This window comes from Papio anubis, chromosome 20 (assembly GCF_008728515.1).
Source record: "Papio anubis isolate 15944 chromosome 20, Panubis1.0, whole genome shotgun sequence".
NCBI classification, from domain to species: domain Eukaryota; kingdom Metazoa; phylum Chordata; class Mammalia; order Primates; family Cercopithecidae; genus Papio; species Papio anubis.
Genome location: NC_044995.1, coordinates 15549266 through 15577228, shown reverse-complemented (window position 1 = coordinate 15577228; position 27963 = coordinate 15549266). Strand labels below are relative to the sequence as shown.

The following is a 27963-nucleotide window of genomic DNA, read 5'->3' as shown; positions in this document are numbered from 1 at the left end:
ATGAGTAAGACAATGGTTTGGCCCTGCACAGAGTTGGCATTGAGGTGAGAGAGGTGTTCTCACCAACATTCCTTCCAGAAAAATCCCTAGGGACCTGACAATAAAAGGATAACACACGAAATGGCACAGATCACCTCTTGACCTGGGGAGGTCAGGCTTTAGAGAGGTTTATTTAATCCTCAGGGAATTGAAGGAACATATCAGAGAATCCAAAGCACCAGTGCAGAATCCCACAGCTCAGGGAATCTGGGCCAAGGAGGCTTTTGACAGAGGGAAGCAGTAGGAAGAGGCAGCTGGGAATGAGGATGGGGGAAGACTACAGCAGTGTGTGACTGTGGTCTACAACAGGCATGACCCTCAAAAATAGCGTTCAACGTGAAAGCAACCAGACACAAAAGATCACCTATTATGCCTGTAATATCAGCACGTTGGGACGCTGAGGTGGGTGGATCACCTGAGGCCAGGAGCTCACGACCAGCCTGGCCAACATGTCCCTACTAAAAGTACAAGAAAATGTACCAGGCGTGGTAGCACATGCCTGTGATCCCAGCTACTTGGGAGCTGAGTCAGGAGAATCTCTTGAAACCGGAAGGTGGATTTGCAGTGAACCAAAATCGCGCCACAGCACTCCAGCCTGGGAGACAGAGCAAGGCTTAGTTTCAAAAAAAAAAAAAAAGTCAAATATTGTATGATTCTGTTCATAGGAAATAATCAGAATCCGTAAGGCCATAGAGACAAACACCAGATTGTCAGGGGCTGAGATGAAAAGGAGAATGGGGAATGGGGAGTGACAGCTTGACAGGTATGGGTTTTGTTGGGGGAAAGATAATGAAAACATTTGTAACTAGGTGAATCACCTGACATCAGGAGTTCGAGACCACCTAAAAATACAAAACTTAGCCGGGCATGGTAGGGGGTGCCTGTGATCCCAGCTACTCCAGAGGCTGAGGCAGGAGAATCTCTTGAACCTAGGATATGGAGGTTGCAGTGAGCCGAGATGGCGCCACTGAACTCCAGCCTGGGTGACAGAGCGAGATTCTGTCTCAGAAAAAAAGAAAATGTTTGGAACTAGATGGTGGTGGCTGTACAGCTTTGTGAATGAACCACATGCCACTAAATTGTACACTTTAAAATGGCTAATTTTATGTTATGTGAATTTCATCTTAATTTTTAAAATTATATATATATGGCCAGGCACGGTGACTCACATCTGTAATCCCAACACTTTGGTAGGCCAAGGTGGGTGAACCACTCGAGTTCAGGAGTTCAAGACGAGCCTGGCCAACACGATGAAACCCCGTCTCTACTAAAAATACAAAAATTAGCCAAGCTTGGTAGCGCACACCTGTAATCCCAGCTACTAGGGAGGCTGAGGCAGGAGAATTGCTTGAACCCCGTGAGTGGAGGTTGCAGTGAGCTGAGATCGCATCAATGCACTCCAGCCTGGGCGACAGAGTAAGACTCCATCTAAATATATATATATAATTATACATATATAATTTTGTATATTATAATTTTCAATAATCTCACTCCTCCACTCACTTGCAATGTGACCTCAGACAACTGGTGCCATGGAGGGGAAGGAAGCTGGCTTGCTGCAGGTCTCTCAGAGGCAGGAAGTTGCGGGGAGTCAGAGCCACTGTCTACAGAGGTGGGGACACTGAATGATCCTGTAATCCTTTGACCCCCTTCCCTCAGCCCCTTCAGCGGGGCAGGAAGCGGATCTGGTACGTTGGGGGTATTTTGCCCACACCACTCTCCTGGGGTGTCAGGTCGATGTCTTCAGGAGCCACGGGGCTGGCCACGGAGAAGTTCTGGAGGATGGTGGTGAAGAATAGGAACAATTCATTGCGGGCGATGCCTTCACCAAGGCAAATCCGCCTCCCTGTGGACACAGAAGGTCACCAGCGTGGGCACAGAGCAAGTGCATACTCTTTGCCCTGATATGTCCCTAAGTCCAACGTATGTCCATTGCAACAGATTTGCACAAGACTGGCCTTTAACCTGCAATTCAGGGTGGACTTTTAGGAAGCTGCTCTGAAACCAGGTGCAAATCTTTGAGTGGATGTGCCATGTTCATTTCTCACTCACTCACTCTCTCTCTCCCTTTTTTTTTTTTTTTTTTTTTGAGATGGAGTCTCTTTCGGTCACCCAGGCTGGATCACAGTGGCACCATCTCGGCTCACTGCAACCTCCCTCTCCCACAGGGTTCAAAGGATTCCCATGCCTCAGCCTCCCAAGAAGCTGGGATTACAGGAACCTGCCACCATGCCTGGCGAATTTCTTATATTTGTAGTAGACATGGGGTTTCACCATGTTGGTAAGGCTGGTCTCAAACTCCTGACCTCAGGTGATCCACCAGCCTTGGCCTCCCAAAGTGCTGGGATTACAGGCATGAGCCACTGTGCCCAGTGCCATGTTCATTTTTCTAGTAGAGAGTTGGTACCTTCTGTTATAGTTCCAAAGGGTTTTGTGACCTCCACAGAGTATAATGACCTGCTTCCGGTTGTGTGTGTGTGTGTGTGTGTGTGTGTGTGTGTACCTCTACATGTGTGAGTGTGAGCGTATTTATGACAACATTCTTAGTGTTCTTCACTTGTCATACGGGGAGAATGGCACCCCTCTCAAAGGGCTCTTGTGAGGTTAAAGGAGACAACTGAAAAAATTCTTAGGATAGCGCTTGGCTTGTACTAAGGAGCCTTAAGGTTTGGTTATCGCCTTGTGTTTGTTTCTGGGGGTATGTGTGGGGTATGTGTTTCTGGCCATGTGTCTCTAGGCTGTCTTCTGGTCTCAACCTGAGATCCACAGGCTTCAAGAGCTCATGGGGGAAGAAATCCAAATTGTATATAAATTGTGAATGGGACTCATGCATATGAAACAGGGAGGGTCTATGGCTTCCACTGATTCTCAGAGGTGCAAGGAACCCCCAGTAGGTTCTAAACTACAGACTTGGAGAAAAATGAGAACAAAGGGAGCTGGGAAAAGCTGAGGCAAAGACAAAGGGAGCCTTTCCCTTCACTTCAGTGTTTCGTAATCTGCAGACCTTGGAAAGGCCATGTCAAGTGTGAGTTTTCAGGCATTCCCTACGCCTGTCAAGTTGTTGGACAAGTGTGTCTACGTGGAGGTGTCTGGAAAAGGGTCCACGTCCCTTTGGCACATCCAGAAGGTGGGCGACATGAGCTGAGAAACAGGCAGGTCTCTGGGCTTGTCCTTCTGTAACTATTTGTGTGACCTAACGTTTTCCACAACAGCCTGATGCTTGTTATCTCCCTCCCATCACGCTCTCCCCATCTCTGGGGCCGTCTGTTTGGACACCTTTTGGAATTTCTTTGGCTGCAGCACCTTTTTGGCTTGGGTTATACCTTTCTTTCTGCTCCTGGCAGCCCTACCCCTGTCTTTTTCTCTGTCTATACCTGTCAGACACAGTTTTTCTTCCTTTCCTCTCCTTTTTTGGGCTTTCTTCCATCTTGCTTAACTTCCTATCTCCGTCTATTTGAATCTGATTCCTCCCCAATCTCTCTTGCTCTCTCCTTCCTTTTCATCTCCCTCTCAAGATACCTTATTTGTCTTGTTCATTCTTTCTTCCTCTTTTCTTATGTCACTCTCTCTTTTTCCTATCTCTTATTCTGTTTCTCTCCTTTCCCTCCTTCCTTCTCCCCTCCTCCTTCCTTTTCCTCCTCCCTCTTCTCTTATTCCTCCGCCTCCTCCTCCTCCTCCTTATGTGGCTCTCTCTCTGTGTCTCTCTCTCTTCTTCTCCGTATACTGTCTGATGTTCACCTGCTGTCTGTCTTTCTGCCACTGTCTCCCCATCTCTTTCTCTCAGGGTGTTCCCTCTTTGTCCCTAACTCTGTTTCTCAGTCTCATTATCTTTGTTACTTATCTGTCTCTGTCCTTATTTTCCTACATCTCTGCCTCTCTTAAAACAAAGGAGCAGGCCAGTTGCAGTGGCTCACGCCTGTAATCCCAGCACTTTGGGAGACCAAGGCAGGCTTACCACAAGGTCAGAAGATCAGGACCATCCAGGCTAACAGAGTGAAACCCTGTCTCTACTAAAAATACAAAAAATTAGCCAGATGTGGTGGCACGAGCTTGTAGTCCCAGGTACTTGGGAGGCTGCGACAGGAGAATCGCTTGAACCCAGGAGGCAGAGGTTGCAGTGAGCTGAGATCATGACACTGCACTCTAGCCTGGGCAACAGAGCAAGACTCTATCTCAAGAAAAAAAAACAAAAAAACTTAAGATAGCAAAATTGAGAGATGACATTAACCCTCAAGCCATCACCCCATGTGTTCCCAACTTTTATTGAAGGTAAAATGTGGAAGGAGGCCACTGTACTGGACAAAACGAGGGGTTGGGCCAGGACCCTGGATCACTGAAGTCACTGATGGAACTCAAGACTGGGGGTTTGTTTCTGGGGCCTTTCATGGACGGTGCCTGTTAAATTAAATTAAATTTGGCCTAAAGTGGCCTCCCTACATAACAAACCATAATAACTCAATATGTAACTCAATATGTAAACAAACTGCAATGTAACTTGAGAGTATATTCTTGTAACAAGTAATCTTGGCCAATCAGGGCAGCCAAGTTTCAGGCAATCACAGGCTGCAAGCTGCCCAGACATTCTCAGATAAGGCAAACACAGAGCTGTAACCAATCAGGCTGTTTCTGTACCTCAGTTCCTTTCCCTGTGGATAAATAATGCCTGACCACATTGCTGGATGGAGCTCTCTGAACCTTTACTGGTTCCGTGTGCTGCCCAATTCATGAATTGTTTCTTTGCTCAAATAGACTCTGCTAAGTTTAATTTGTCTAAAGTTTTTCTCTTAACCAGCCAAAGAGTGGAGGATGAGAACTGGGACAAGTCAGAGCACGTCAAGACCTTCTCCACCCTCCAGTGCTAGAGCAGAAATCCAAACTCCTCTGGCAGATTTCGAGGTCCTGCCCAGCTGAGCCCTTTGTCTTATTCCCTTCTGCAATCTACACCCAAGGCTCACTGGATTTCCTATAGTTTCTCAACGGTACCATCACGTTTCCACCTTTGGCCTTTGCCTTTGCTGTTTCCTTTGCCTGGAACACACTTTGCAATGGTTGATTGACACTCACCCATGAACATCTTGGCTTGGAAGCCAGTTCCTCTGGTAAACTTTTCCTTGCTGACCCACCACAAGACTAGCTAGTATTTCCTATTTTGTGCTCCCAAAGCTCCCTTTAGAGTACTTATGTCTAATTATAATAATTGCCCTTGTGCCAGGCGGTTCTAAGCATGTTGCAGGCATTCATTCATTTCATGAGATGATTGTTTTATTATTATTTGATGAATGCCCATCTTCCCTGTTGGACTTTAAATTTCCTGGGGCAGGAACCCTGTCTCTGTGTGACTTTTTTGATGCATTATCTTCAGCCCCCAGTAGAGCACTGGGCTTAGGGTAGTGCTCAACAGATTTTTTCTTTTTAAGAAAATGAATTCACTGAGGTTTAGAGATGTTAAAATACTTGCCCAAGGTCCTGCTTGCCAAGATGTGCCTTTGGAATGTGATCTTCCTTTTCAAGCCCCCTTACAGGGTTATAGTGAAGATGGAATGGGATAAGGCAGGTGAAGCAATTGGAATATATTAAGTGCTCAATTAATAAGGACCTGTCATTGTTTTTCTCAAGTTGAGGGTAGGACCTGCCCTTGGTGTCTGGGAAAGAAATTGTGGGTCCAGCTTACCTAAGGAGAAGGGGATAAAAGCTTCATTCTTCTTCAATGCCCCATTGGCATCCAGAAAGTGGTCAGGATTGAAGGTGTCTGGTTTCTCAAAGTAGTGTGGGTCATGGAGAGCAGTACTCAGGAGGGGAAATACTTCTGTGTCCTGAGGGAGGATCACAAGATCAAAAGATATTGTCATTCCCTTCCCACCCTCCACACACACACACCACAAAAAAAGAAAAAGAAAAAACAAAAACAAAGGGACTCAATTGAGAAGCTTAAAAAAGGTTGAGTTTGGGGATTAAGAGAATCCAGGATGCCCACAGAGGAAGGATGTGGCAGTCCAGCTGGTGTTACCTTGGGGATGATGTACCCTCGGAAGCTGGTCTGTTGTGTGACAATGTGGGGCACACCCATGGGGAGAAGGTCGGCAAATCTCTGAATCTCATGGATGACTGCCTCTGTGTATGGCATTTTGGCTCGGTCATCAAGCGCTGGAGGGCGATGTGGGCCAATCACCTGTTCAATCTCCTTGTAGATTCTCTCTGCAGAGGAAAGAACACGAATGAATCTCATTTTAAAGAGGCATTTCAGGCCGGGCATGGTGGCTCATGCCCATAATACCAGCATTTTGGGAGACCGAGGCAGGCGGATTGCTTGAGGTCAGGAGTTCAAGATGAGCCTGGCCAACATGGCAAAACCCCATCTCTACTAAAAATACAAAAAATTAGCCGGGTGTGGTGGTGCATGCCTGTAGTCCTAGCTACTCAGGAGGCTGAGGCAGGAGATTCGCTTGAACCCAGGAGTTGGAGGTTGCAGTGAGCTGAGATCGTGCCATTGCACTCCAGCCTGGGTGACAGAGCAAGACACCTTCTCAAAAGAAAAAAAAAGAAAAAAAAATTTGTTTAAAGAGACCTTTCAGCAGGGACACTACTTTCTACTCAACAATGAAAAACCTATAGTAAAGGGTCAGATCCTTGATACCCCTCAAAGCAATCAGCATGGGGTGAGGGGAGGAGGGAGGAAGCAACCAGAATTCTCACTGATTGAAATCTAATGGATATTAGGGATCCTCTTCCCACATGCACAGGTACACACACACACACATGCACACACACACCACAATTTTGCATGGAATTTCAGATTAAGAACTGCAGGCTACAACCACTCAAAACATCCTCTCTGAGTAGAAAATAAACTATAAACTAATATTTATTTTGTGTATAATATACATGAGACACTATTCTTGGTCCTCAGAAACATAGCAGTGTAGTAGAACAATAGATGAATCCATGAACAACGGGATAGATAAATAAATACATAAATCAATCAGTCAATAGATTAACTCATGGATGGAAAGATGGGTGAATAAATGAACAAATGAATAAATGGATGTATAGATTTACTTATCAATTAGTAGATGGATTGCTTAATTAATCACTAATGCATGGTCCATAGAGAAATCAATGAAAGCAATTAATGAATAATCACATGAATGGCTAGATTTACGGAAGAACAAGTGAATAAGTAAATTAGTGAAGTATGAATAAATAAAGGAATAAAGGAATGGCTGAATTGAGTGATAAATAGATCAGAGGTGAATAAATGAGTGAATTACTGTGATAAATGAAGGAACGCATGGATGGAATAAGGGTGAATTGAAAGATTGACTGATGCAAGGATAAGGGTGAAACCTAGTTTGTAGAAGGATGGATGAATGCATGAATGAATGAATGAATGAGCCAATGAATCAATGACAAATAGTCCATCAACATATCACTGTTTCAAAGAATCAACTTGTGGATCAAGTAGTCCAAATAAATGAATGACAGTATATGTCTTTGGATGAATCATAGATGAAAGAATCAGTGAGTATACATTCTTTAATCAATGAATTAAAGAATGAATAGATGAAAAGATAAGTAGATGAATGGATCAATTTTAAAGTTATGGTACAGAATATGACCCAGCCATCCCATTACTGGGGATATACCCAAAGGATTATAAATTATGCTGCTATAAAGACACATGCACACGTATGTTTATTGCAGCACTATTCACAATAGCAAAGACTTGGAATCAACCCAAATGTCCATCAGTGACAGATTGGATTAAGAAAATGTGGCACATATACACCATGGAATACTATGCAGCCATAAAAAAGGATGAGTTTGCGTCCTTTGTAGGGACATGGATACAGCTGGAAACCATCATTCTTAGCAAACTATCACAAGAACAGAAAACCAAACACTGCATGTTCTCACTCATAGGTGGGAACTGAACAATGAGATCACTTGGACTCAGGAAGGGGAACATCACACACCGGGGCCTATCATGGGGAGGGAGGAGGGGGGAGGGATTGCATTGGGAGTTATACCTGATGTAAATGACGAGTTGATGGGTGCAGCAGACCAACATGGCACAAGTATACATATGTAACAAACCTGCACGTTATGCACATGTACCCTACAACTTAAAGTATAATAATAATAAATAAATTAAAAAATAAAAAAATAAAAAAATAAAGTTATGGTACAGAAAGTCAAATATCGCATGTTCTCACTCATATGTGAGTGCTACAAAATGTGTACACATGGACACAGAGAGAGGAATGATAGACAGTGAAGACTCAGAAGAGAGAGGGAGCAGAAGTGGATGAATGATGAGAAATTACTTAATGGGTACAATGTACATTGTTCGGGTGATACATACCCTAACAGCCCTAACTTGACCACTATAAAACTTAGGCATGTAATAGAACTGCTATGTACCCCTTAAATTTGTACATCATGAGGTCAGGAGATCCAGACCATCTGGGCGAACACGGTGAAACCCCGTCTCTACTAAAAATACAAAAGATTAGCTGGGTGTGGTGGTGGGCGCCTGTAGTCCTGGCTACTTGGAAAGCTGAGAAGGGGAGAATGGTGTGAACCCTGGAAGTGGAGCTTGCAGTGAGCCAAGATCATGTCACTGCACTCCAGCCTGGGCAACACAGCACGACTCTGTCTCAAAAAACAAAACAAAACAAAAACAAAAAAAAAAAACAAAGAAAAAAAAACAACTTAGAACAAAAAATCCTTAAGTGATGGAAGAAACCAATGGGAGAACCTATGGACAGGTTCTTCATGCGTTCATGAATCCACCAACAGAATTGGCTTGGTGGAAGCTAGTCCAAAGCCTGCAGTGCTCCCAGAATAGGAAGCCAGCATCCCCTCTCTCATCCAGGTGGTACCCATAGCCCCATTTCTACAGCTCAGAAGGAGGTCAGAAGACCCCCTTTACTGGCTGTCCCTTGCCCACCTGCGATGTGAGGGTATTTGAGCATGAGCAGGAAGCCGTAGCGGAGAGTGGTGCTGGTGGTCTCAGTGCCAGCAAAGAAGAGCGAGAGCGTGTTGATGATGAGGTTCCGGTGGCTGAATTCACTGTGTGGGTTGGATTTCTCCTGTGTCCACAGTAGGGAGGGGCAGAGAGGGGGAGGCTGTAGCTTTGCTGTGAACACGCCCGTCTCCCTGGCTGCCCTCTGTTTTCCTAAAGGTCTTTGACACTATCTGGCTCAGTTTGCTTTTCGCTGTCCTCTACATGTCCAGCCGCATATCTCTAACCCGTCTCTCTCAGCCTCTCTTTACTCTGCCTGGCTCTGTTTCTATCTCTCTCCACATCTCTTTGATGTGTTTCCCTCTTTTTGTCTCCCAGACTCTTTCTGCCTCTGAGTCTTTTCTCCTGTTGCTGTATTTTTGTCCCTTACCCTGAATTCCTTCCTCAGTCAGTCTTCTCTCTCTTTCTCTCTCTATGTCCCTCTCCCTCTCTCCCCACCTTCCCTCTCTCTCCATCTCAGTTCCTCCTCCCTATTTTCTCCTTCCTTTCACTTCATCTTTCTTTCCTTCCTCATCTCCTCTCCTCCCTTTCTCTATTCTCCCCTCCCTAGTCTTTGTTCTTCCCTTCCCCTCTTCCCCTTCCCTACCACTTTTCCCTCCCTCTTCTCACCTCTCCATCTTGCCCTCCCTCTCCTCCCCTCCCTTTTCCCTCTCCCAGACCCCACTTTTTCCATTTGGAGCAGGTAGCTGTCGATGAGGTCCTGGGGGGCGCTGGGGTCCAGGGTTTCACGGTGCTTCTCCACACTGTGGCCAATATAAGCATTGATTTCCTGCAGGTTTTTGTAGACTTGCCTGTGTGCCCCAGGAAAGTATTTCAAGAAGCCAGACAAGAGCTCAAACAGCTGCAAGAAAGAAGGGGTGGTGAGGTTTGCCTAGGGCTGAGCAAGCAGGTCACAGGGAGAGGGCCCCTCCTGGGCCCCAATATCTCCGTGGGAACCCCCCTTCCCCACTCCCCTCTGTCTCTGAACCCTCACTCACTGACTCTATGTCTCATTTGATCTGTTATTCTCACATTTACCTCTTTCTGCATCTTCCTCCCTCATCCTTCTGTCTTTTTCTTGGCCTCTGCCCCATCTCCCTGCCTCTCTCCTTTCCATCTCTCTGTTTCTGTCTTGCTTCCTTTCTGTGCCACTCATTGTCTACCTCAGTCTGTTTATTTGTCTTTCTTATACTTTTCTCTCCCTCTTCCCACCTCTTCTCATCTCCCTTGCTGTGTCGGACACTGATAAAATGATTCTTCGCAAGATAAGCCTGCTGACACTTTAGGACTATGTATTTTGGAGCACATCTCTATTACTTTGATGAAGAATGGAATGCCTAATTTATTGCAAATAATTGCAAAAATGCAAACGTATATTCTGAGATGTAAAATTCCTTCTTAATCTCTCCTTCTAGAGATGACCATTGTTAACTGTCTGGTGGGTCTCCTTCCAGACTTTTCTCTGTGGTTCTCAATGGGAGGAGAACATTAGAATTATTGGTCGGGCTTGTTACAAGTACTCACTTTGGGTCCCATCCCAGACTTTCCAGATCAGACCATCTGGAAAGCAGGGTCCTGAAAATCCATAACTGTGACAATCCCACATGTGAATCCAACATACACCCTTAGTTAATAGATGTAGCTATGTTGACCAGCCTGGCCAACATGGTGAAACCCCATCTCTATTAAAAATACAAGAAAATAGCCAGGTGTGGTGGAGCTCGCCTGCAGTCCCAGCTACTTGTGAGGCTGAGGCACGAGAATCACTTGAACGAGTGAGCCGAGATCACAGTACTGTACTCCATCCTGGGCAACAGAGCAAGATACTGTCTCAAAACAACAAACCAACAAAGCTACTGCTATGCATACTGTTCTGCAGCTTGATAGTCTTAAATTTAATATGTAATAGGCATATTTCCATGTTAATCAATAAGGAGACTTTTTAGTATTTTGTTTTAAAAGAGCAGAAGGTTACCTTTATAATCTGGGGAATGTTTTTTTTAAAAAACAAACCAAAACAAAACAAAAAAAACAAGTAGAAGGAGAAATGGGAGAAAAGGAAGAAATGCTGTTCCTTATTGTCATGCATCCTTGATTTTCTTCAGGTGAGGAGCTTTACCAAAGACAGAGAAGCAAGGATACAGAAGAACGAGGAGCAGGCTGGGCACGGTGGCTCACGCCTGTAATTCCAGCACTTTGGGAGGTCGCGGCGGGCAGATCACTTGAGGTCAGTAGTTCGAGATGAGCCTGGCCAACATGGTGAAACCCCGTCTCTACTAAAAATACAAAACAATTAGCTGGGCGTGGTGACAGACCTGTAATCCCAGCTACTCAGGAGGCTGAGGCAGGGGAATTGCTTGAACCAGGGAGGTGGAGGTTACAGTGAGCCGAGATTGCACCACTGCACTCCAGCCTGGGCAACAGAGTGAGACTCCGTTTCAAAAAAAAAAAATTAGCCAGGCGTGGTGGCGCATGCCTGCAGTCCCAGCTACTTGGGAGGCTGAGGCAGGAGAATCACTTGAACCTGGGAGGAGGAGGTTGTAGTAAGCAAGATGGCACCACTGCACCCCAGCCTGGATGAGAGAGTCAGACTCCGTCTAAAAAAATAATAATAATAACAAAAATGACATCGAGGAGCAGAAGAGTAGAGATGAAGCCCAAAGCCTGATTCGTTCTCTCTCTCCCTCTCTTTCACACTCATCCTCATCTACTCTGTCTCTCAGGATCTCTTGATCTCTGTCCTTCTTTGTCTTGTTTTTGCTCATCTTCCTTCTCTCAGTCTCTCTCTGACTCTATTTCTGCCTCCCCATCATGCCCCATTCTCTCTCTCACTGTCTCTATCCCTGTCTCACCATCTCCCCTCCCTCCAGGTCTCCATGTCCCTGACTCTCCACATGGTCTCTGCCTTTCTTCCAGCGATAAGCTGCATTTCTGGGCCCCCAAGACAGGTCATCCTTTTCTCGTGTGTCCTGGATGTTCACCTCGCCCCTACCCTCCTTCTCCTTCTCCCTCTCCCTGACCTGGCCGAACATAGAACTGGCGAGTGAGAAAGTGTGGTAGAACAAGTTCAGTATCTTCAGGAACTCTTGATCTTGGTAGTGGAAGCGTTTTCCAAAGACGATGGAGCAGATGATGTTGGCGGTAATGGAATGGAAGAGGAAGGTGGGGTCCACGAGGGCTCCTAGGAAGAAGCAGCAGGTCAAGGACACAGACTGAAGGACCTGGGGAACATCAGGCTGTCACCCATCTCTGTGTGATTGTCTGCCATCACTCAGTGATGATAACCATAAGAATAACCATAACAGCTAATTCTGTACCAGCACTTCACACATAATTCCATTGAATTCTCTCTACAACATTACGAGGCAGATGCAATTTGATTATTAGCTCCAATTTTTAGATGGGCAGACAGAGAGGTTGAGTAATTTGACTAAAGTTGCACAGTCACTCATTACTGAGGCCAGGATTTAGACCCAGGCAACGCAGCTATAGAGTCCATGCAGCCGGTTCTCACTCTACACCTCCTCTCAGGCCCCACCTCTGACTCTGGGAGCAAATACAGTTAAATCCCAGGGGTAGGGGTTGGGCAGAGTAGGTGTTCAATCAATGGCTTGTATAAATCGAAAATCTCTGGGTGGGCACAGTGGCTCATACCTCTAATCCCAGCACTTTGGGAGCCTCAGACAAAAGGATCAGGAATTCAAGACCAGCCTGGGCAACATAGGGAGACCCTGTCTCTACAAAAAGATAAAAAAATGTAGCCAGACATGGTGGCACATGCCTGTCATCCCAGTTGGAGGAATCCAGGGTGCTGAGTGGGAGGATCACTTGGGCCCAGGAGTTTGAGGCTGCAGTGAGCTGTGATGGTGACACTGCACTCCAACCTGGGTAACAGAGTGAGACCCTGTCTCTAATTTAAAAAAAAATAAAAAACCATCTTTCTACCCCTACCTATTACTCCCCATTCATCTCTTCTTTTCACATATAGGGCTCGCCAGTCTTCTCGGAATTGTTCTGCACTTGTTAATTGATACCTGTATACACCAGGCTCAGCCCTGGCTCCAGCTGGAGGGTGATCCGTGAGCACCCAAGAACATCAGGTTGGCACAGCCTCTCTCTGAGTTTCACTTGCCTTCTTCTCTCATTACTCTGCAGACCTTTTCCTGAGCCTTGTCTGTCTCTCTAATTTTCTCTGCCTCAGTTTCTCTTTGCCTTTGTTTCTATCTCTCTGTGTGTATATTTGTCTCCCTCCTACTTTTTTTTTTTGGAGACAGAGTCTCACTCTGTCATGTAGGCTGGAGTGCAGTAGTGTGATCTCACTTCACTGCAACCTCTATTTCCCGGACTCAAGCAATTCTTCTGTCTCAGCCTCCTGAGTAGCTGGGATTAGAGGCACATGCTACCAAGTCTGGCTAATTTTTGTATTTTTAGTCAAGATGGGGTTTCACCATGTTGGCCAGGCTGGTCTTGAACTCCTGACCTCAAGTGATCCACCCACCTCAGACTCCCAAAGTTCTGGGATTACAGGCATGAACAGCCACCATGCCCAACCTATATTTCTTTGTTTCGGTCCCTCCATCTGTCTCTTTCCTCCTACCTGTGTCACTCTGTTTCTTCCTGTCCTTCTCTTCAGTCTTCTTGTCCCTGTTTTCCAAGAGCTCCTGTGTCTCTACCTCCCCACACAGCCTCTGCATTTATGTCCCAGAGTCTCCTGAGACATTTTGATAAGAGAGATGGGAAACACCTAGCATGAATGAGATGGAGGTGCTAGCCACAGACCCATCACCTGTGTTTCCCACAGACACCAAGTTACGGAGAACTCAGAAACAACCTAGTGCTTCCTTCATGACCCCTCCAGCTGCACCAGGGCGGAACAGCCCACCTGGCCTGTTTGCTCACTGCCAATTCATCAGCACTGCACCCAGCGCGAGGAAAACACAGTTCATTATTTGTTAAATGTCTGTAGTTTTTTCTTTTCTCTCTTTGCTTTCTTTTACATAACTTCTGTCTTTGCCTTCGATAGACACAATTGATTTATGAAAATATATGTCTCTGAGGATTTGTTTGTTTGTTTGTTTGAGACAGGGTCTTGCTCTGTTGTCCAGGCTGGAGTGCAGTGGCACAATCACAGCTCACTGCAGCCTCAACCTCCTGGGTTCAAGTGATCCTATAGTCCCATCGTAGCCTCCTAAATACCTGGGGCTACAGGCACACACCACCATGCCTGGCTCATTTCTTTCCTATATTGTGTACAGACAGGATCTTATCATGTTGCCCAGGCTGTTCTCTAACTCTTGGCCTCAAGCAATCTTCCCACCTGAGCTTCCCAAAGTACTAGGATTATAGGTGAGAGTCATCGCATCCAGCCTCTTTGAGCAATTCGTGGACATTATACACCTGGCATCTCTCTCTTTCCCTGGCTCTCTGTGTTTCTCTCCTGCCCATCCCCGACCCTCTCTATTCCCCTGTCTCTCTCCCTCTCTGTCCCTATCCCTCTGTCAGATCGTGTCTCCTGTTTCATGTGTCTCTGTCTCTGCCCACATATACCTCTCTTTCTATTCCCGTGCACCTGCATCTCTCAGTGTTTCGTTGTCTTTCTTTCCTATTCATCTCCCAGGACTCACCCTTGGATTTCCGAAGCTCCTCTATCAGACACTGAGCCTCCTCCTGAATCCGTTCCTCCACACTCCGCTTTCCCATCCCAAAGTCCCTCATGGTGGTCAGAGAGAATCGCCGAAGCACCTTCCAGCGGTTTCCATTGGCGAAGACAACGCCTGGGGTGTACGGAAGGTGTGGGTTGGTTGCATAGGAAGTTGGAAGGAGGCTCTGAGTCCTTCTTCCCCCCCATATCCTCCCTTCCCTGATGCATCCCCCACCCGCCCCCTCCCAGTGCCTCCGAGGCCCTCACCATATCCCTGGAATACTGGGTCAGTGATGGCGATTTTTCCCCGGCCAGAGAAGGCCTCAGCGTTGTCCACCAGGGCCTCCCGTATGGCCTCTACTCCACACAGCATGACCACGGGCCTCGGTCCCAGGTATACTGTGAAGACGTCCCCATATTTCTCTCGGAACTGCCAATTACATCCACACCCGGGGTGGCTGTTAGTCAGCATACATCTCAGTTGTAAAACTATCAAAATACTTACATAAGAGATTGGTAATTAGCCCCTCCCCAACATCCGCTTTCCCAGGCTGCGCTTTCCCCTGCCAGGACCCAGCGACTAAGGGTTAAGGGTTAATGGTATCCAAGGGAGAGAATACAGTCATGGGTTCTTAGTGTCTGTTTCTTGTTGGGCCAATAAAGCCCCTTGCTCATCCTTCTTTTCTGTGTATCACTAGAGACAGAAACTGAAAACCATGGCTTCAGGCTGCTAAAAGACTAAAACAAAACAACAACAATAAAATAAGGCGGTTGGACAAGCTTAGGTTAATGGGTGGCCCAGCCAGGCTCTGCTCTGATTGGCTGGTGCCCTAAACAGTAGAGATGGTTGCTAAAATACGACGAATATCACCCCATCCCATACTTCTTATGATCTGTGGTTTTGCTTTTTGTAGTTTCAGTTACCTACATCTAACTGCAGTCTGAAAATATTAAATGGAAAATTCCAGAAATAATTCCTAAGTTTTAAGTTGTGCATCATTCTGAGGAGGATGATGATGTCTCTCACCATCCACTTTGTCCCACCCAGGACATGAATCATGCTTTGTTCACTACGTCTGCACAGTGTATACCACCCTCCCTATATAATGTGATTGCATAGGAAAAAGTCAATATGTATAGAGTTCAGTATTATGTGGGGTTTCAGGCATCCACTGGGGGTCTCAGAAAATATCTCCAGTGGATAAGGTGGGATTAGTGTGCAGCCACTTGGGGAACTGCTGGGCAGTATTTCCCGAAGCTGAACAAATGGATACCCAGGAACCCAGCCACTTCACTCCCAGGAAATGCCCGGCAAAAATGTGTACTTGTGTTCACGAAAAAATGAACATTCACAGAAGCTTTCTTAATAAAATATTCATCAACATAGATATAGAGAAATAATGAGGGTTTCACACAATAGAATATTATACAGCAATGAAAATGAACAAACTACAGCTACACTCGATAACGTGGCTGAAACTCACAGGCATAATTTTGAGTGGAAGCAATTAGACACAAAAGAGTCCATGTATCATAATCTCATGTGTATGAAGTTCAAACACAGGGCTGGACTCAGTGACTCACATCTGTAATCCCAGCACTTTGGGAGGCCGAGGCAGGCTGATCAAAATGTCAGGAGTTCAAGTCCAGCCTGACCAACATGGTGAAACCCCGTCTCTACTAAAAATACAAAAATTAGCCAGGCATGGTGGCCCTTGCCTGTAGTAGTCCCAGCTACTTGGGAGGCTGAGACAAGAAAATTGTTTGAGCCCAGGGAGGTGGAGGTTGCAGTGAGCTGAGATTGTGCCACTACATTCCAGCCTGGGTGACAGAGCAAGACTCTATCTCACAAACAAACAAACAAACAAACAAACAAAAGAAGTTGAAACCCAGATAAAATCAATCCATGATCAAGGTGGTAGGCGGATAGTGACTAGAAAAGAACAGGGTGCAGGGTTTCGGAGGACTCTTGCTACTTGGTCTGCATGTCAATTACATGAGTGTGTTTAGTTTGCGAAAATTCATTGAGCTGTGCACTTTTTATGGTGATGTTCAACTTCAATAAAAACTTGACATAAAAATTATAAAAATGGTTAAGTTTACTTACAAACGACCTACACTGATCTCAGCAAAGCCCCTTCACTGCTCTCCGGGCTTACATGCTTATACCCCTTAACACTTGTTTCAGTGCCCCACAAGCCAGGGTAACCCCACTAAAATGTAAAATAATTAATATCCCTGTGCTCACCAAGGCCTCCAATACTCCCACTTTGTCGAGAATAAGATCTGAAGTCTCCATGGATGGTTCACATGGTCCTACATGACGTGGCCCCATTACCTCTCTGACTTCTCCTCCCATTCATTCCTCCATGTTGTTCCCTGAGACTTTTCCTGCTTCAGAATTCTTGCAACCACCCCTGCCTCCTTCTGGTGCCTTCCACCTGAACCTTTCCTGGTCCCTGCTCAGAAACAAAGCAGAAGGAGTCTTTCCTAGACTCCTTCCTAGACTCTAGAAGACTAGAACCTAGTCTTCTAGGTTGAGTTTCCTCAACCTAACGTAGTTTTCATCACCTTCTGAAATAACCCCCTGCTTAGTTTAATCATAGCTCTTGTCCATCTAACATTTCCTTATCTGTTTATTTTTTGCTTATCTGTGTCCACCAACGGAATGTCCATAAGCACAGTCATCTCGTATGTCTTGTCCAAGATGCTACATCATCAATTCCTAGAATATTTCCTGGTACATAGAAAGTGCCCAGTGAATTGTTATTGGATTCATGAATAAATGAATGAGTGGATCAAGGTAGTTGCCATTTAATGAGCACTTATTATATACTAGCTGTATGCAATATCCCATTTAATCCTCACAACCACCTTAGGGTCACACCTTCTCATTGTCATGATCTCAACTGACAGAAGAGAAAACTGTGACTCAATGCATAAGAGTTGAATCTGAGACACGAGCCCGCATCCTTCTGACTCCAGAAGGAATCTGGAAGCTTATTGGGAAATGGAAAAGCAACAGCACCAGCTTCCTCAGCCTTGACACACACTTGCTCATGCCCTCCCTCTTTACCCCGCCCCCAAGAGATGCAATCATAATAGACGGTCATGAATACCTAGAGAATCCTTGGAAATTTTATGAAAGAGTTTTAGGGAGTCTGTGAAGCCTCATAACTTTATGCAAACATGTATGTGCCTATTTGGAAAAGAGGGGGCCATAGCTTTAATCAAACTCTCAGAAGATTTCATCATCCACAAATTGTTAAGCAGCTTTAATCTAGGAGGGCTTTGGAGACAGACCTCCTGCTGGATCTCAGTTTCCCCTTTTCCCATCTGTGTGACACTGGACCAGTGCTTTCCCCAGGCTAAGCATCACCATCCCTACTTTTTTTTTTTTGAGATAGAGTTTCACTCTTGTTGCCCAGGGTGGAGTGCAATGGTGCAATCTCGGCTCAGGGCAACCTCCGCCTCCTGGGATCAGGCAATTCCACTGCCTCAGCCTCCTGAGTAGCTGGGATTACGGACATGTGCCACAATGCCCAGCTAGTTTTCTGTTTTTTTTAGTACAGATGGGGTTTCTCCATGTTGATCAGGCTGGTTTCGAACTCCTGACCTCAGGTGATCCGCCCACCTCAGCCTCCCAAAGTACTGAGACTACAGGCATGAGCTGCTGTGCCTGGCCACAATCCCTACTTCTAAGATGAGGGCAGCACCTCACCTTGTTCACAGGTAGTTGTAAATGACACCTGGAAAATCCCCATGACAACACAGATAATTCCCAGCCACATTACTCTAGTGAGAAAATTAAGCCCATTGATTCACATGATAGCATGATAGTCTTGTGACACGTGAAAACAATGAAAAGAAAACAATAGGCACTTGGGACCTTCACCTATGTGATGCAGCTCTATCTGGTGGGGAGGGATCCCCAGATCTGCGACCCCCTACTGGGGGCCAAGCAGCACTTTGCAGACCCCGGCCAACTGCCAGTTCCGCTGAGTTAGGCTTGGAGCTTTCACTCACTGACTCCTTCATTTGTTCCTGGACACATATTTATTAAACACCTACTGTGTACCAGGCACTATGTTCAGCACTATGCTGAGACCTCACAGGCCTTCCTTGTCTGGAAGTGTGAGGGAGTGCTCAGCCACAGGTTCACAGGTAAATGCAGCACTGTCAAGGACATAGGCTCAGTAAGGAGGCGCAGCTGGTGTATGAGAGCATATGGTGGGCACCTGGGGCTCAGGAAATCTTCTCAAGGGAGCTGCTGCCTGCCTGGATAGCTAAGGAACCCCAATAACGAAGAACGGACACAGTTCTTGCACTGACATTCCAAAATGACCCACCCACATCCTCAAGAAATAACAACAACAACAAAACAAACTATTTGCCCCAAGTCCTCCCTGTGAGAAAATGGAAATCTTTGCTGCAAGAAAGAAGGGGAGAGGGTCAAACATGCCTATTCAAAACTTTTCCCAATGCTTTGGGAGGTTGAGGAAGAAGGATTGCTTCAGGCCAGGAGTTCGAGACCAGCCTAGGCAACATAGTGAGACCTTCCCCCAAACCTGTCTCTACAAAAGTGAAAATAAATAGTGGGGCATGGTGGCTCATACCTATAGTCCCAGGTACTCTGGAGGCTAAGGTGGGAGAATCTCCTGAGCCCAGGAGGTCAAGGCTTCAGTGAGCTATGACTGTGCCATTGCGCTCCAGCCTGGGTAACAGGCTGAGACCCTCTCTCTAAAACAGTTAAAATGAAAACATTCTTCAATATCATTCCTGACAAGCCTCCACTTTCTATGAGCTTACAAGGTAGCCACAAAAATGCTTTCGAAAACTCATTTTAGGCAAACACGAATTTCATTGACAGTTTTGCTTGTTTCGGAATTTGTAAAGGATTGGGATATTCAATGCCCATACCAGCTCTCATAAAGAAAGGGGGCAGTGAGATACCAAGAGCTAGAAGGAGCGGCAATTTCTGTTAATAGAGGCATGATTGGTGCCCAGGTAGCCTCTGCAGAGCTTGGAAAAAACCCTTAAAGATAAGGTTCAGTGCATTGTGTAGGATGTCTTTGGCCAGAATTTAAACCTATACACACTTTCTTAAATGTTATCACCCCTCACACAGCAGATGATATATTTTTAAGAGACAGGGTCTTGCTCTGTTGCCCAGGCTGGAGTGCAGTGATGTGATCATAGCTCATTGCAGCCTCATACTGCACGGCTCAAGTGATCCTTCTGACTCAGTCTTCCAAGTAGCTGGGACTACAGGCACATGCAACCATGTCTGGCTAAATTTGTAAAATTTTTTTGTAGAGATATGGTCTTGTTTGGTTGCCCAGGCTTGTTTTGAACTTCTAGCTTCAAGTGATCTTCTCACTTCAGCCTCCCAAAGTGTTGGGAATACAGGTATAAGCCACCACGTCTTTGAGTGGTGAGCCACCCGAACAACATCTTACCTAATTACAAGACTCCTTGGCTCCGTCTATGGCATTTCCCTGAAAAATCTAAATGTTCCATAATTTGAGAGTCTATGACCCAATTACCTTGTATCTTCCAGGTAAAGTGCCAGTGTCTGACTAATAACCAAAGACCACGTGTTTCAACTAAATGTCTAAGATAAATATATATGTATGACAATCATCACATTCATCATTTGTATGTCCATGTATTCTGTCTAAGCAAATACTTTTAAAATTCATAGTAGTATTGGCATATATACTCTGTACTCGATATCAGTAAAAAAGACCATTGGTGAGAAAAAAAAAAAACTCTATTAATAGCAAAAGGATAACAAGCCTAAGATTCAGGAGTATGGTCAACATGGGAGGGGGTAAGGGGAAGAGGAGCTGGAAGGTATCGTCAGTGTTCTAATTCTCTCATTGGAAAGTGGGTTGATTGATTACTAATAATAAGTAGATAATTAAACATAAAATCATGCATGGTAAGCAGTGATAAGCCAGGAAAACACTGAGCAAGTGTCAGTTACCGTTATAGGACATTATGTATACTGTTGATAAGCACTCCCTGCCCAGACTCCTTTCCTGTTCTTCCTCTCTCCTCCACTGTCCTGACACTGACATGGGCTTCTCTGCTGTCTCTCATTGACACAGCAAAATCTATTTGATTCGTGTCACCACCTATTTTACCTCATTCTTTCAGTGGCAGGCAGGTACCCAAGGATGTAACAGAAGATGGCAGAGAAGAGTGAAATTCTACACCTGTGGCTCATACCCAGACCCCTCTTCATGCCCACTCACCCCTCCAAGGACAGTGCCCCCACGTTGTTCCAATTCAGAGACAGAGTCTCAATTCGTTACCCAAGCTGGAGTGCAATGGCACCATCAAATTACCTGTGATAACCTATTTAATAAACCAGTGTTATGTACCTGAATTAGAGAAGCATAAATTGCTACTTATGGTATTAAAATTTATACTTAAGAGGCTGCAACTCCAGTGTGAAGCATGCACTCATGGAGACCCTGGATGGCCACCTGGTCCTTCCTGAGTTCTTAAAATTTCCATTACTAAAAGCTCTGCATTCCATGACTCATCATAGAGGAGATAAAATGATCCAAATTATGAAAAAGTATTGACGAGGTGACTCTTCTAAGATTGCTAAGTAGTTTATAACTAATATTTGGTTTATCAAATCCATAATTCTAGTAAGACAACAGAAACCTCAGGCAATTTATTTCCAGCACTTGGTAGATCATTTGAACACTTGAAGATGGAGTTAATTCCACTGCCACCTTCACTGCATGTTTTCTGGTTGTATTAAAGGTTTCCTATGCACAAAGATCAATGCCATAACAGTAGCTAAAATGTTATTAGAAAATGTATTTCCTTACTGGGCATTCCTGGGGAGCTCTCCAGTGATACAGGTACTTGCTTCACTAGACAAGTGGTAAAACAGTTAAATAAGGTATTGAATAAGGAATTATTGAAATCAGTTATAACCTAATAGTAGTAGTAATGGAAATTTTAAAATCCTCTTAAAGTTGCTGCAAAGTGTGACTGTACCTTACACTCAAGTTAAAAGAGACTATTAACAACCTGTCTTCTCTCTGTGGACAGTGGACCTTATCTATACTCCCCAACTCCACATTCCTCAAAGGTTATTACAGGCCCAGTGAGTTCCTGCATGGCTGCAGGGTCACAAGACCGATACGTTTAGGTTGAAAGACATGTCTTTCTCAAGATATAAGAAATGTTCATTAACTGTTTTGTTTCTCACTTCTGTAACTTGCTTCCTGCCTCATGTAGTTCCCGCCTTAAGATGTTTACAAGGAGGAAAAGCCCTTTGTTCAGGGCTCAGACTTCCTGTACGTATGTCCAGCTAAGCCAGTAATCACCAAACTCTGCTGAACCCTTTTCGGTTTCTCCAGTCTTTGATTGTTCTGCAACAGTAAAACAAAAGGCATTAGGCAAAGCATGCTGAATTGATTGGAGTCCCTTGGTCAAAGGTATTATTGATTGAGGACAATCAGATCCACTCCTACTGGAAAGACATAGATTGATCTCTTGTAAAATAGTAATAGGAAGGCCTATGCCCCTAATAATAGAATCTCATGTATCTCCCACTCATAAACTCTGATATGACTCAATAATGCAAGGCTTTAATGCACTATGCCAAAGCATGTTTTTGCCAGGTAAAAGGAGTCGTTGACGACCCATCAGTTGATGACAACCAGACCTTTCACGATCTAGAATTTAGCGGTTGGGCCCTTTGGAAATGTCGCCAGAGAAACTGTCCTTGAACTCCATTGGAAGGGACCATACCAAGTTCTTCTAAGACTGTCCTTGTACTCCATTGCAAAGGACAGTGCCAAGTTCTTCTCTAGAGCAAAACTTCAGGGTCTCAGATCTTGGATCCACATCTCTCCATTGAGAAGGACCCTTCTAGACTCCTAGAACTGCATGTCTGTTGGAGACCTTAAGGCAAAGCTGTCCCGGGAAGTTTCTCCCCAGATGCAGTTGGCATCCTATATGTGGACAGTTTTTCCAAGGTTGTGGATCAAGATTTCTCTTCTATCGTGAAAGCATTATCTTTTATCTTTTCTTCCCTGTTTTCTTGCTGTCCTGACCCTTTTCCTTTCCTTACAAGAAAATCCATAGGACTATAATCTGTGAATGGCTTTAGCAAAGGCTTATACTCTAGCAAAAAACAAAAACAAAAACAAAACAAAAACGAAAACAAAAAGAAAAAACAAGCAATTGTTGAGTTTGTGAGTCAATGCCCCAAAATCAGGAAATAATTTCACTGGTGCCAATGCCTCTTTGTGTTCCCAATGGGAATCACCCTGAAACCCCAACGAAGGAGTGGAAAGCTATATCTTGATATTCCAAACATCATTGCCACTTGCTTTTTGCACTCACTGGAAATATTTGGTAGTGATTATGTTCTTAGTTAGGTAATATAATATAATAACAGTATTTAATAACATATTATTAACTAACTAAGAACATAATCACTACCAAATATAGAAAATGTATCTGAATGATGGCTGAAAAAGGCATATTGTGCTTCCAGGCATCACGTATGCAGGACCTGGGGATAACCTGTGTGGGTATGGGTAATTGCATGTGTAATGTTACTGGATTAAATATGATGAAGTGGCCAGGCGTGGTGGCTCATGCTTGTAATCCCAGCACTTTGGGAGATTGAGATGGGAGGATTGCTCGAAGCTAAGAGTTCAAGAACTGCCTGGTCAACATAGCAAGACCCCAACTCTATAATAAATAAATAAATAAATAAATAAATAAATAAATACAGTAAAGTCTCTTTCCAACTAAATGTGGCTATGCATCCTTGCAGCATGCTAGAAAAAGACCACAAAAAAAGTAAGTTTCCCACCTTGTTCAGGAGCTATGCAGACATATGGGTAAACAAACTTAACTGACCTCTGCTCTGATGCCAGAAGGTGACCCTCTTTTCTTTTTTTTTTTTTTTTTTTTTTTTTTGAGATGGAGTCTCGCTCTGTCGCCCAGACTGGAGTGCAGTGGCCGGATCTCAGCTCACTGCAAGCTCCGCCTCCCGGGTTTACGCCATTCTCCTGCCTCAGCCTCCCGAGTAGCTGGGACTACAGGCGCCCGCCACCGCGCCCGGCTAGTTTTTTGTATTTTTAGTAGAGACGTGGTTTCACCGTATTAGCCAGGATGGTCTCGATCTCCTGACCTCGTGATCCACTCGTCTCGGCCTCCCAAAGTGCTGGGATTACAGGCTTGAGCCACCGCGCCCGGCCGGTGACCCTCTTTTCAAACCCAAGTGCCTACCTTGAGTCTGCGGAGGTTTTCTTACTCTGTTCTTTCTCCTCACTGGTCCAGAACTTGCTATTTGTCCTAGCTCACTGCTGCTTTCCAAATTGTTTCCCTGAGAGTTCCCTGATACTTCCCATAGTTAAAAGCCAAAACAGTCAATAACTGAAATTACTGCTGAGGAAATGTTCCAATGGGGTTCCTAGGGGCTCACTCTTGGTAGTATTGGGGGTGACAGTTGTATGGAATCTGAGGCTAATCTATACATTAAAGGACATCTTGAATTTTGTAGGCAGTTGAACATCCAGGGAGTTCAGATGGGTAGAAGCCACTCTCCAAAAAGGGGATGAGAACATTTGTGTTCAACAAAAATGCTTAATGGAACATCACGCAATTTTAGATCTCCTCCTTGCCCATCTTGGAGGCTTGTGTATGGTGCTGAACAAAAAAGAATATTGCTCTTACCTTTCCCGTGAATTCACTAGTACATATAACTCAATTTAAAATCTGGCTGACACTGCTGTTTCTCTAGACACTGTCACCAAATACACTAAGGACATTTCTCAGGGGAAAGAGAAGATACGTGTTTACAGGTGCAGCTAACAGGTGATTTGCAAGCATCCTGAATGGTGATGGCAAGTGATATGGTTTGGCTCTGTGTCCTCACCCAAATCTCATCTTGAATTGTAATCCCCAGGTGTGGAGGGAAGGACCTAGTAGGAGGTAATTGGATCCTGGGGGCGGTTTCCCCTATGCTGTTCTTGTGATAGTGAATTCTCACAAGATCTGATGGTTTTATAAGAGGCTCTTCCTCCTTTGCTCTCTCTCTCTCTCCTGCCACTTTGTGAAGAAGGTGCTTGTGAATCAGTTACATCCCTTTTCTTTATAAATTACCCAGTCACATGTATCTCTTTATAACAGTGTGAGAACAGACTAACACAGCAAGCCTGACTATCCCAAGGTTTTCTACTCTTAATGTTTCTTCTAGTGGGTCTCCAGGATACTATGATATGTGTTACCAGGCCAACTACAAATGAATGCCTCTTTAAATCAAGTTATTTCATAGCAAGCTCTGGTCCTTAATCACCATCATGCCCTGAACAAAGTCTATGACCAATCGGACTCTAATACTATTGAACTATGTTTACTGCCTGAGCTTTGAATTATTCGATGTTGATCAGTTTGGTTCATGGAGACTTCTGGTAAGGTACAGACTTGATTTTCTTTGTATTACCCTCCTGCGAGCCATCATAACAGTCTCTCTGATGTGTTATATTTTCTCAAGAGTCTTAGCCAGGTGCGGTGGCTCCCACCTGTAATCCTAGCACTTTGGGAGGCCAAGGCAGGTGGATTGCTTGTGCCCAGGAGTTTGAGACCAGTCTGGACAACATGGCAAAACCCTGTCTCTACAAAAAATACAAAAAGTAGTTGGGCGTGATGGCATGCACCTGTAGTTTCAGCTACTTGGGGGCTGAGGCAGGAGGATCACCTGAGCCTTGGGAGTTCAAGGCTGCAGTGAGCTGTGATTGTGACACAGCACTCCAGCCTGGGTGACAGAGTGAGACCCGTCTCAAAAAAAAAAGGAGTCTTAAATGCTCATATGCAGCCATTCTTTGTACATCCAATGGTCTCGTTACAGTATGAATAACAAAACCATGAAGAAAACATAAAGAATCACTCAACTACTTTGGTATTGTCCATTGTGAATTCCATACTGAGAGCAACAAGTCCATTATGATGGTGAGAGAAGTAATGTTGATGCCCAAGGTTTTGGTCAGTCTCAAAATTTTGAGGCTGACCAAAAGGGGAAAATTGTTTAATTAAATTAAATTTGACCTAAAGCTCTTTCTGTATACAGTGAACTGCAACCTAATTTGGGACTATATTCTCTCTTTTTTTTTTTTTTTTTTGGAGATGGAGTTTCCCTCTGTCACCCAGGCTGGAATGTAGTGGAAACATCTCGTCTCAGTGCAACCTCCACTTGCTGGATTCAAGTGATTCTCCTGCCTCAGCATCCTGGGTAGCTGGAATTACAGGCACGCACCACCATGCCCAGCTAATTTTTGTATTTTTAGTAGAGACAGGGTTTCTCCATGTTGGCCAGGCTGGTTTTGAACTCCTGACCTCAGGTGATCTGCCCGCCTCGGCCTCCCAAAGTGCGGGGGTTACAGGCATGAGCCACTGTGCCCAGCCCAAAGGAATATATTCTTGTGACAAGTAGCCAAGTGTTGGCTAATCAGAGCAGCTGGGCTTTCAGTCCACCACAGGTGCAAACTGCTCAGATTGTGACCAAGTAAGGCAAGCTGCAATCTGTGTCCAATCAGGCTGTTTCTGTATGTCACCTCCTTTTCCTGCCTGTAAATACTGTTTGCCCATACTGCTGTGTGGTGTTTCTCCTTGTTTAAGGAGTTGTCCAATTCATGAGTCACCTCTTTGCTCAAATAAACTCTGCGAAATTTAATTTGACTGATGTTTTTCTCCTAATAACAGCACCCATCGTGCTTCACTATGCTCCGTACTCACCATCCCTCCCCATGCCACCCCTGACTCAGGAAGTCTGCCTCAGTCTGTTTGGTAAAGGATCCCCGAGTACAGAGGCAAGAAGCAGCCAACCCTCAGACCCCATTCATCTGTGCCTTACCCTCAGAAAGGATCTGAGTAGGCCTCTTCTGTCCATCTGCAGAAGGTTCCCCAAAAGGGGCAGAGGGCGGGGACCTGGTGGGAGGCGGCCATGGGCGTTAGGGTGGCGCTGAACCAGGAGTAGCAGGAGGCCTGTAAGGAGTACAAGGAAGAGGAGGACGCTGAGCTCCATGGCTCCGGTGTGACCGCTCTGCACCCCACTGCAGCCTCCAACTCGGCCTTTTATCCTGAACCTGCCTCTCCACCCAGTTATGAAATTTCATCCATTCCCCGCCTCCTTTTTCATCATTGTCCAGGAGCATTAGCTTAGAAAAAGGTATTAGGGAACCCACACTACATGTTGGGCAACCCAGAGACCTGATCCCTATCCCTTACCCACTCTCTAGATGTTGGCAAGGATACAGTGGTAGAGATATCAAAGTCCACCTGAGCATGTGAATGTGTGGGTGTGTGGGTATGTGTATGTGTATTTTTGTAAACATAGGTGAGCATGCACACTTTTTTACTTAGCTTTGTCTGTTTGTTTATGCTTGTGTACATTCATCCACGCCTGCTTGCATCCCTGTATGTGCTTACATTGTTTTTATATGTAAAGGGGTGCTTGAATTTATGCAAATGTGCTGGTGTGTGTTTCTGTGGTTGAATCTGGGGGTGCTTATGTGTATATCCTTGCATGTGTGGACCTTCCTTGTATTTATACAGTTTCATATATGAAAGTGCATTTACATTTGTGTGTTGTGGAGGTGGTGGTAGTGTATGTTCAAAATCGAGAGGCTGACTGGGTGCGGTGGCTCATGCCTGTAATCCCAGCACTTTGGGAAACTGAGGTGGGCACATCACTTGAGGTCAGGAGTTCGAGACCAGCCTGGCCAACATGGCAACACCCTGTCTCTTCTAAAAATACAAAAATTAGCCAGGCGTGGTGGTGGGCATGTTTAATCCCAGCTACTTGGGAGGCTGAGGCAAGAGAATCACTTGAACCTGGGAGGCAGAGGCTGCAGTGAGCTGAGATTACGCCGCTGCACTCCAGCCTGGGTGGTAGAGCAATATTCTATCTCAAAGGAAAAAAAAAAGAAAGAAAGAAAAAGAAAAGAAAGAAAGAAAGAAAAAAGAGAAGCTGAAGAAAAGAAGGAATTGTTCAACTCAATCAAATTTGGCCCACTGCCTTTATAGCACAGCAAACTATAACCTAGCAATATGCAAACCAATTGTGTGTATCTCTGTGTGCTGGCGTATTTGTGCTTGTGTGTTGGTGCGTCTCCTAGCCCCTCTCTTTGGAAGCCTGCAGAAGCTCAGGGTCTATCTCCAATGTCCCCTCCTTCATCTGCCCTTCTGTGATAGCCACAGGTGGAAGTGATGGGAGAAACAGAATGAGAGACAA

The 27963-nt window shown here is 45.1% G+C and overlaps 1 protein-coding gene across 1 annotated transcript; it reads right to left on the bottom strand.

Moving 5' to 3' along the window:
- Positions 1-130: 130 nt before the first annotated feature.
- LOC101001292 (cytochrome P450 2B6) lies at positions 131-27432 on the bottom strand. Its single transcript, XM_003915567.4, has 9 exons — positions 26584-27432; positions 14952-15114; positions 14668-14817; positions 12064-12224; positions 9729-9905; positions 8990-9131; positions 6047-6234; positions 5711-5852; positions 131-1885 (listed from the first exon to the last, which is right to left on the bottom strand). Exons 1-9 carry the CDS (start codon positions 26752-26754, stop codon positions 1704-1706), a joined length of 1476 nt encoding a protein of 491 aa, XP_003915616.1. The 5' UTR covers positions 26755-27432; the 3' UTR covers positions 131-1703.
- Between the last annotated feature and the right edge of the window lie 531 nt (positions 27433-27963).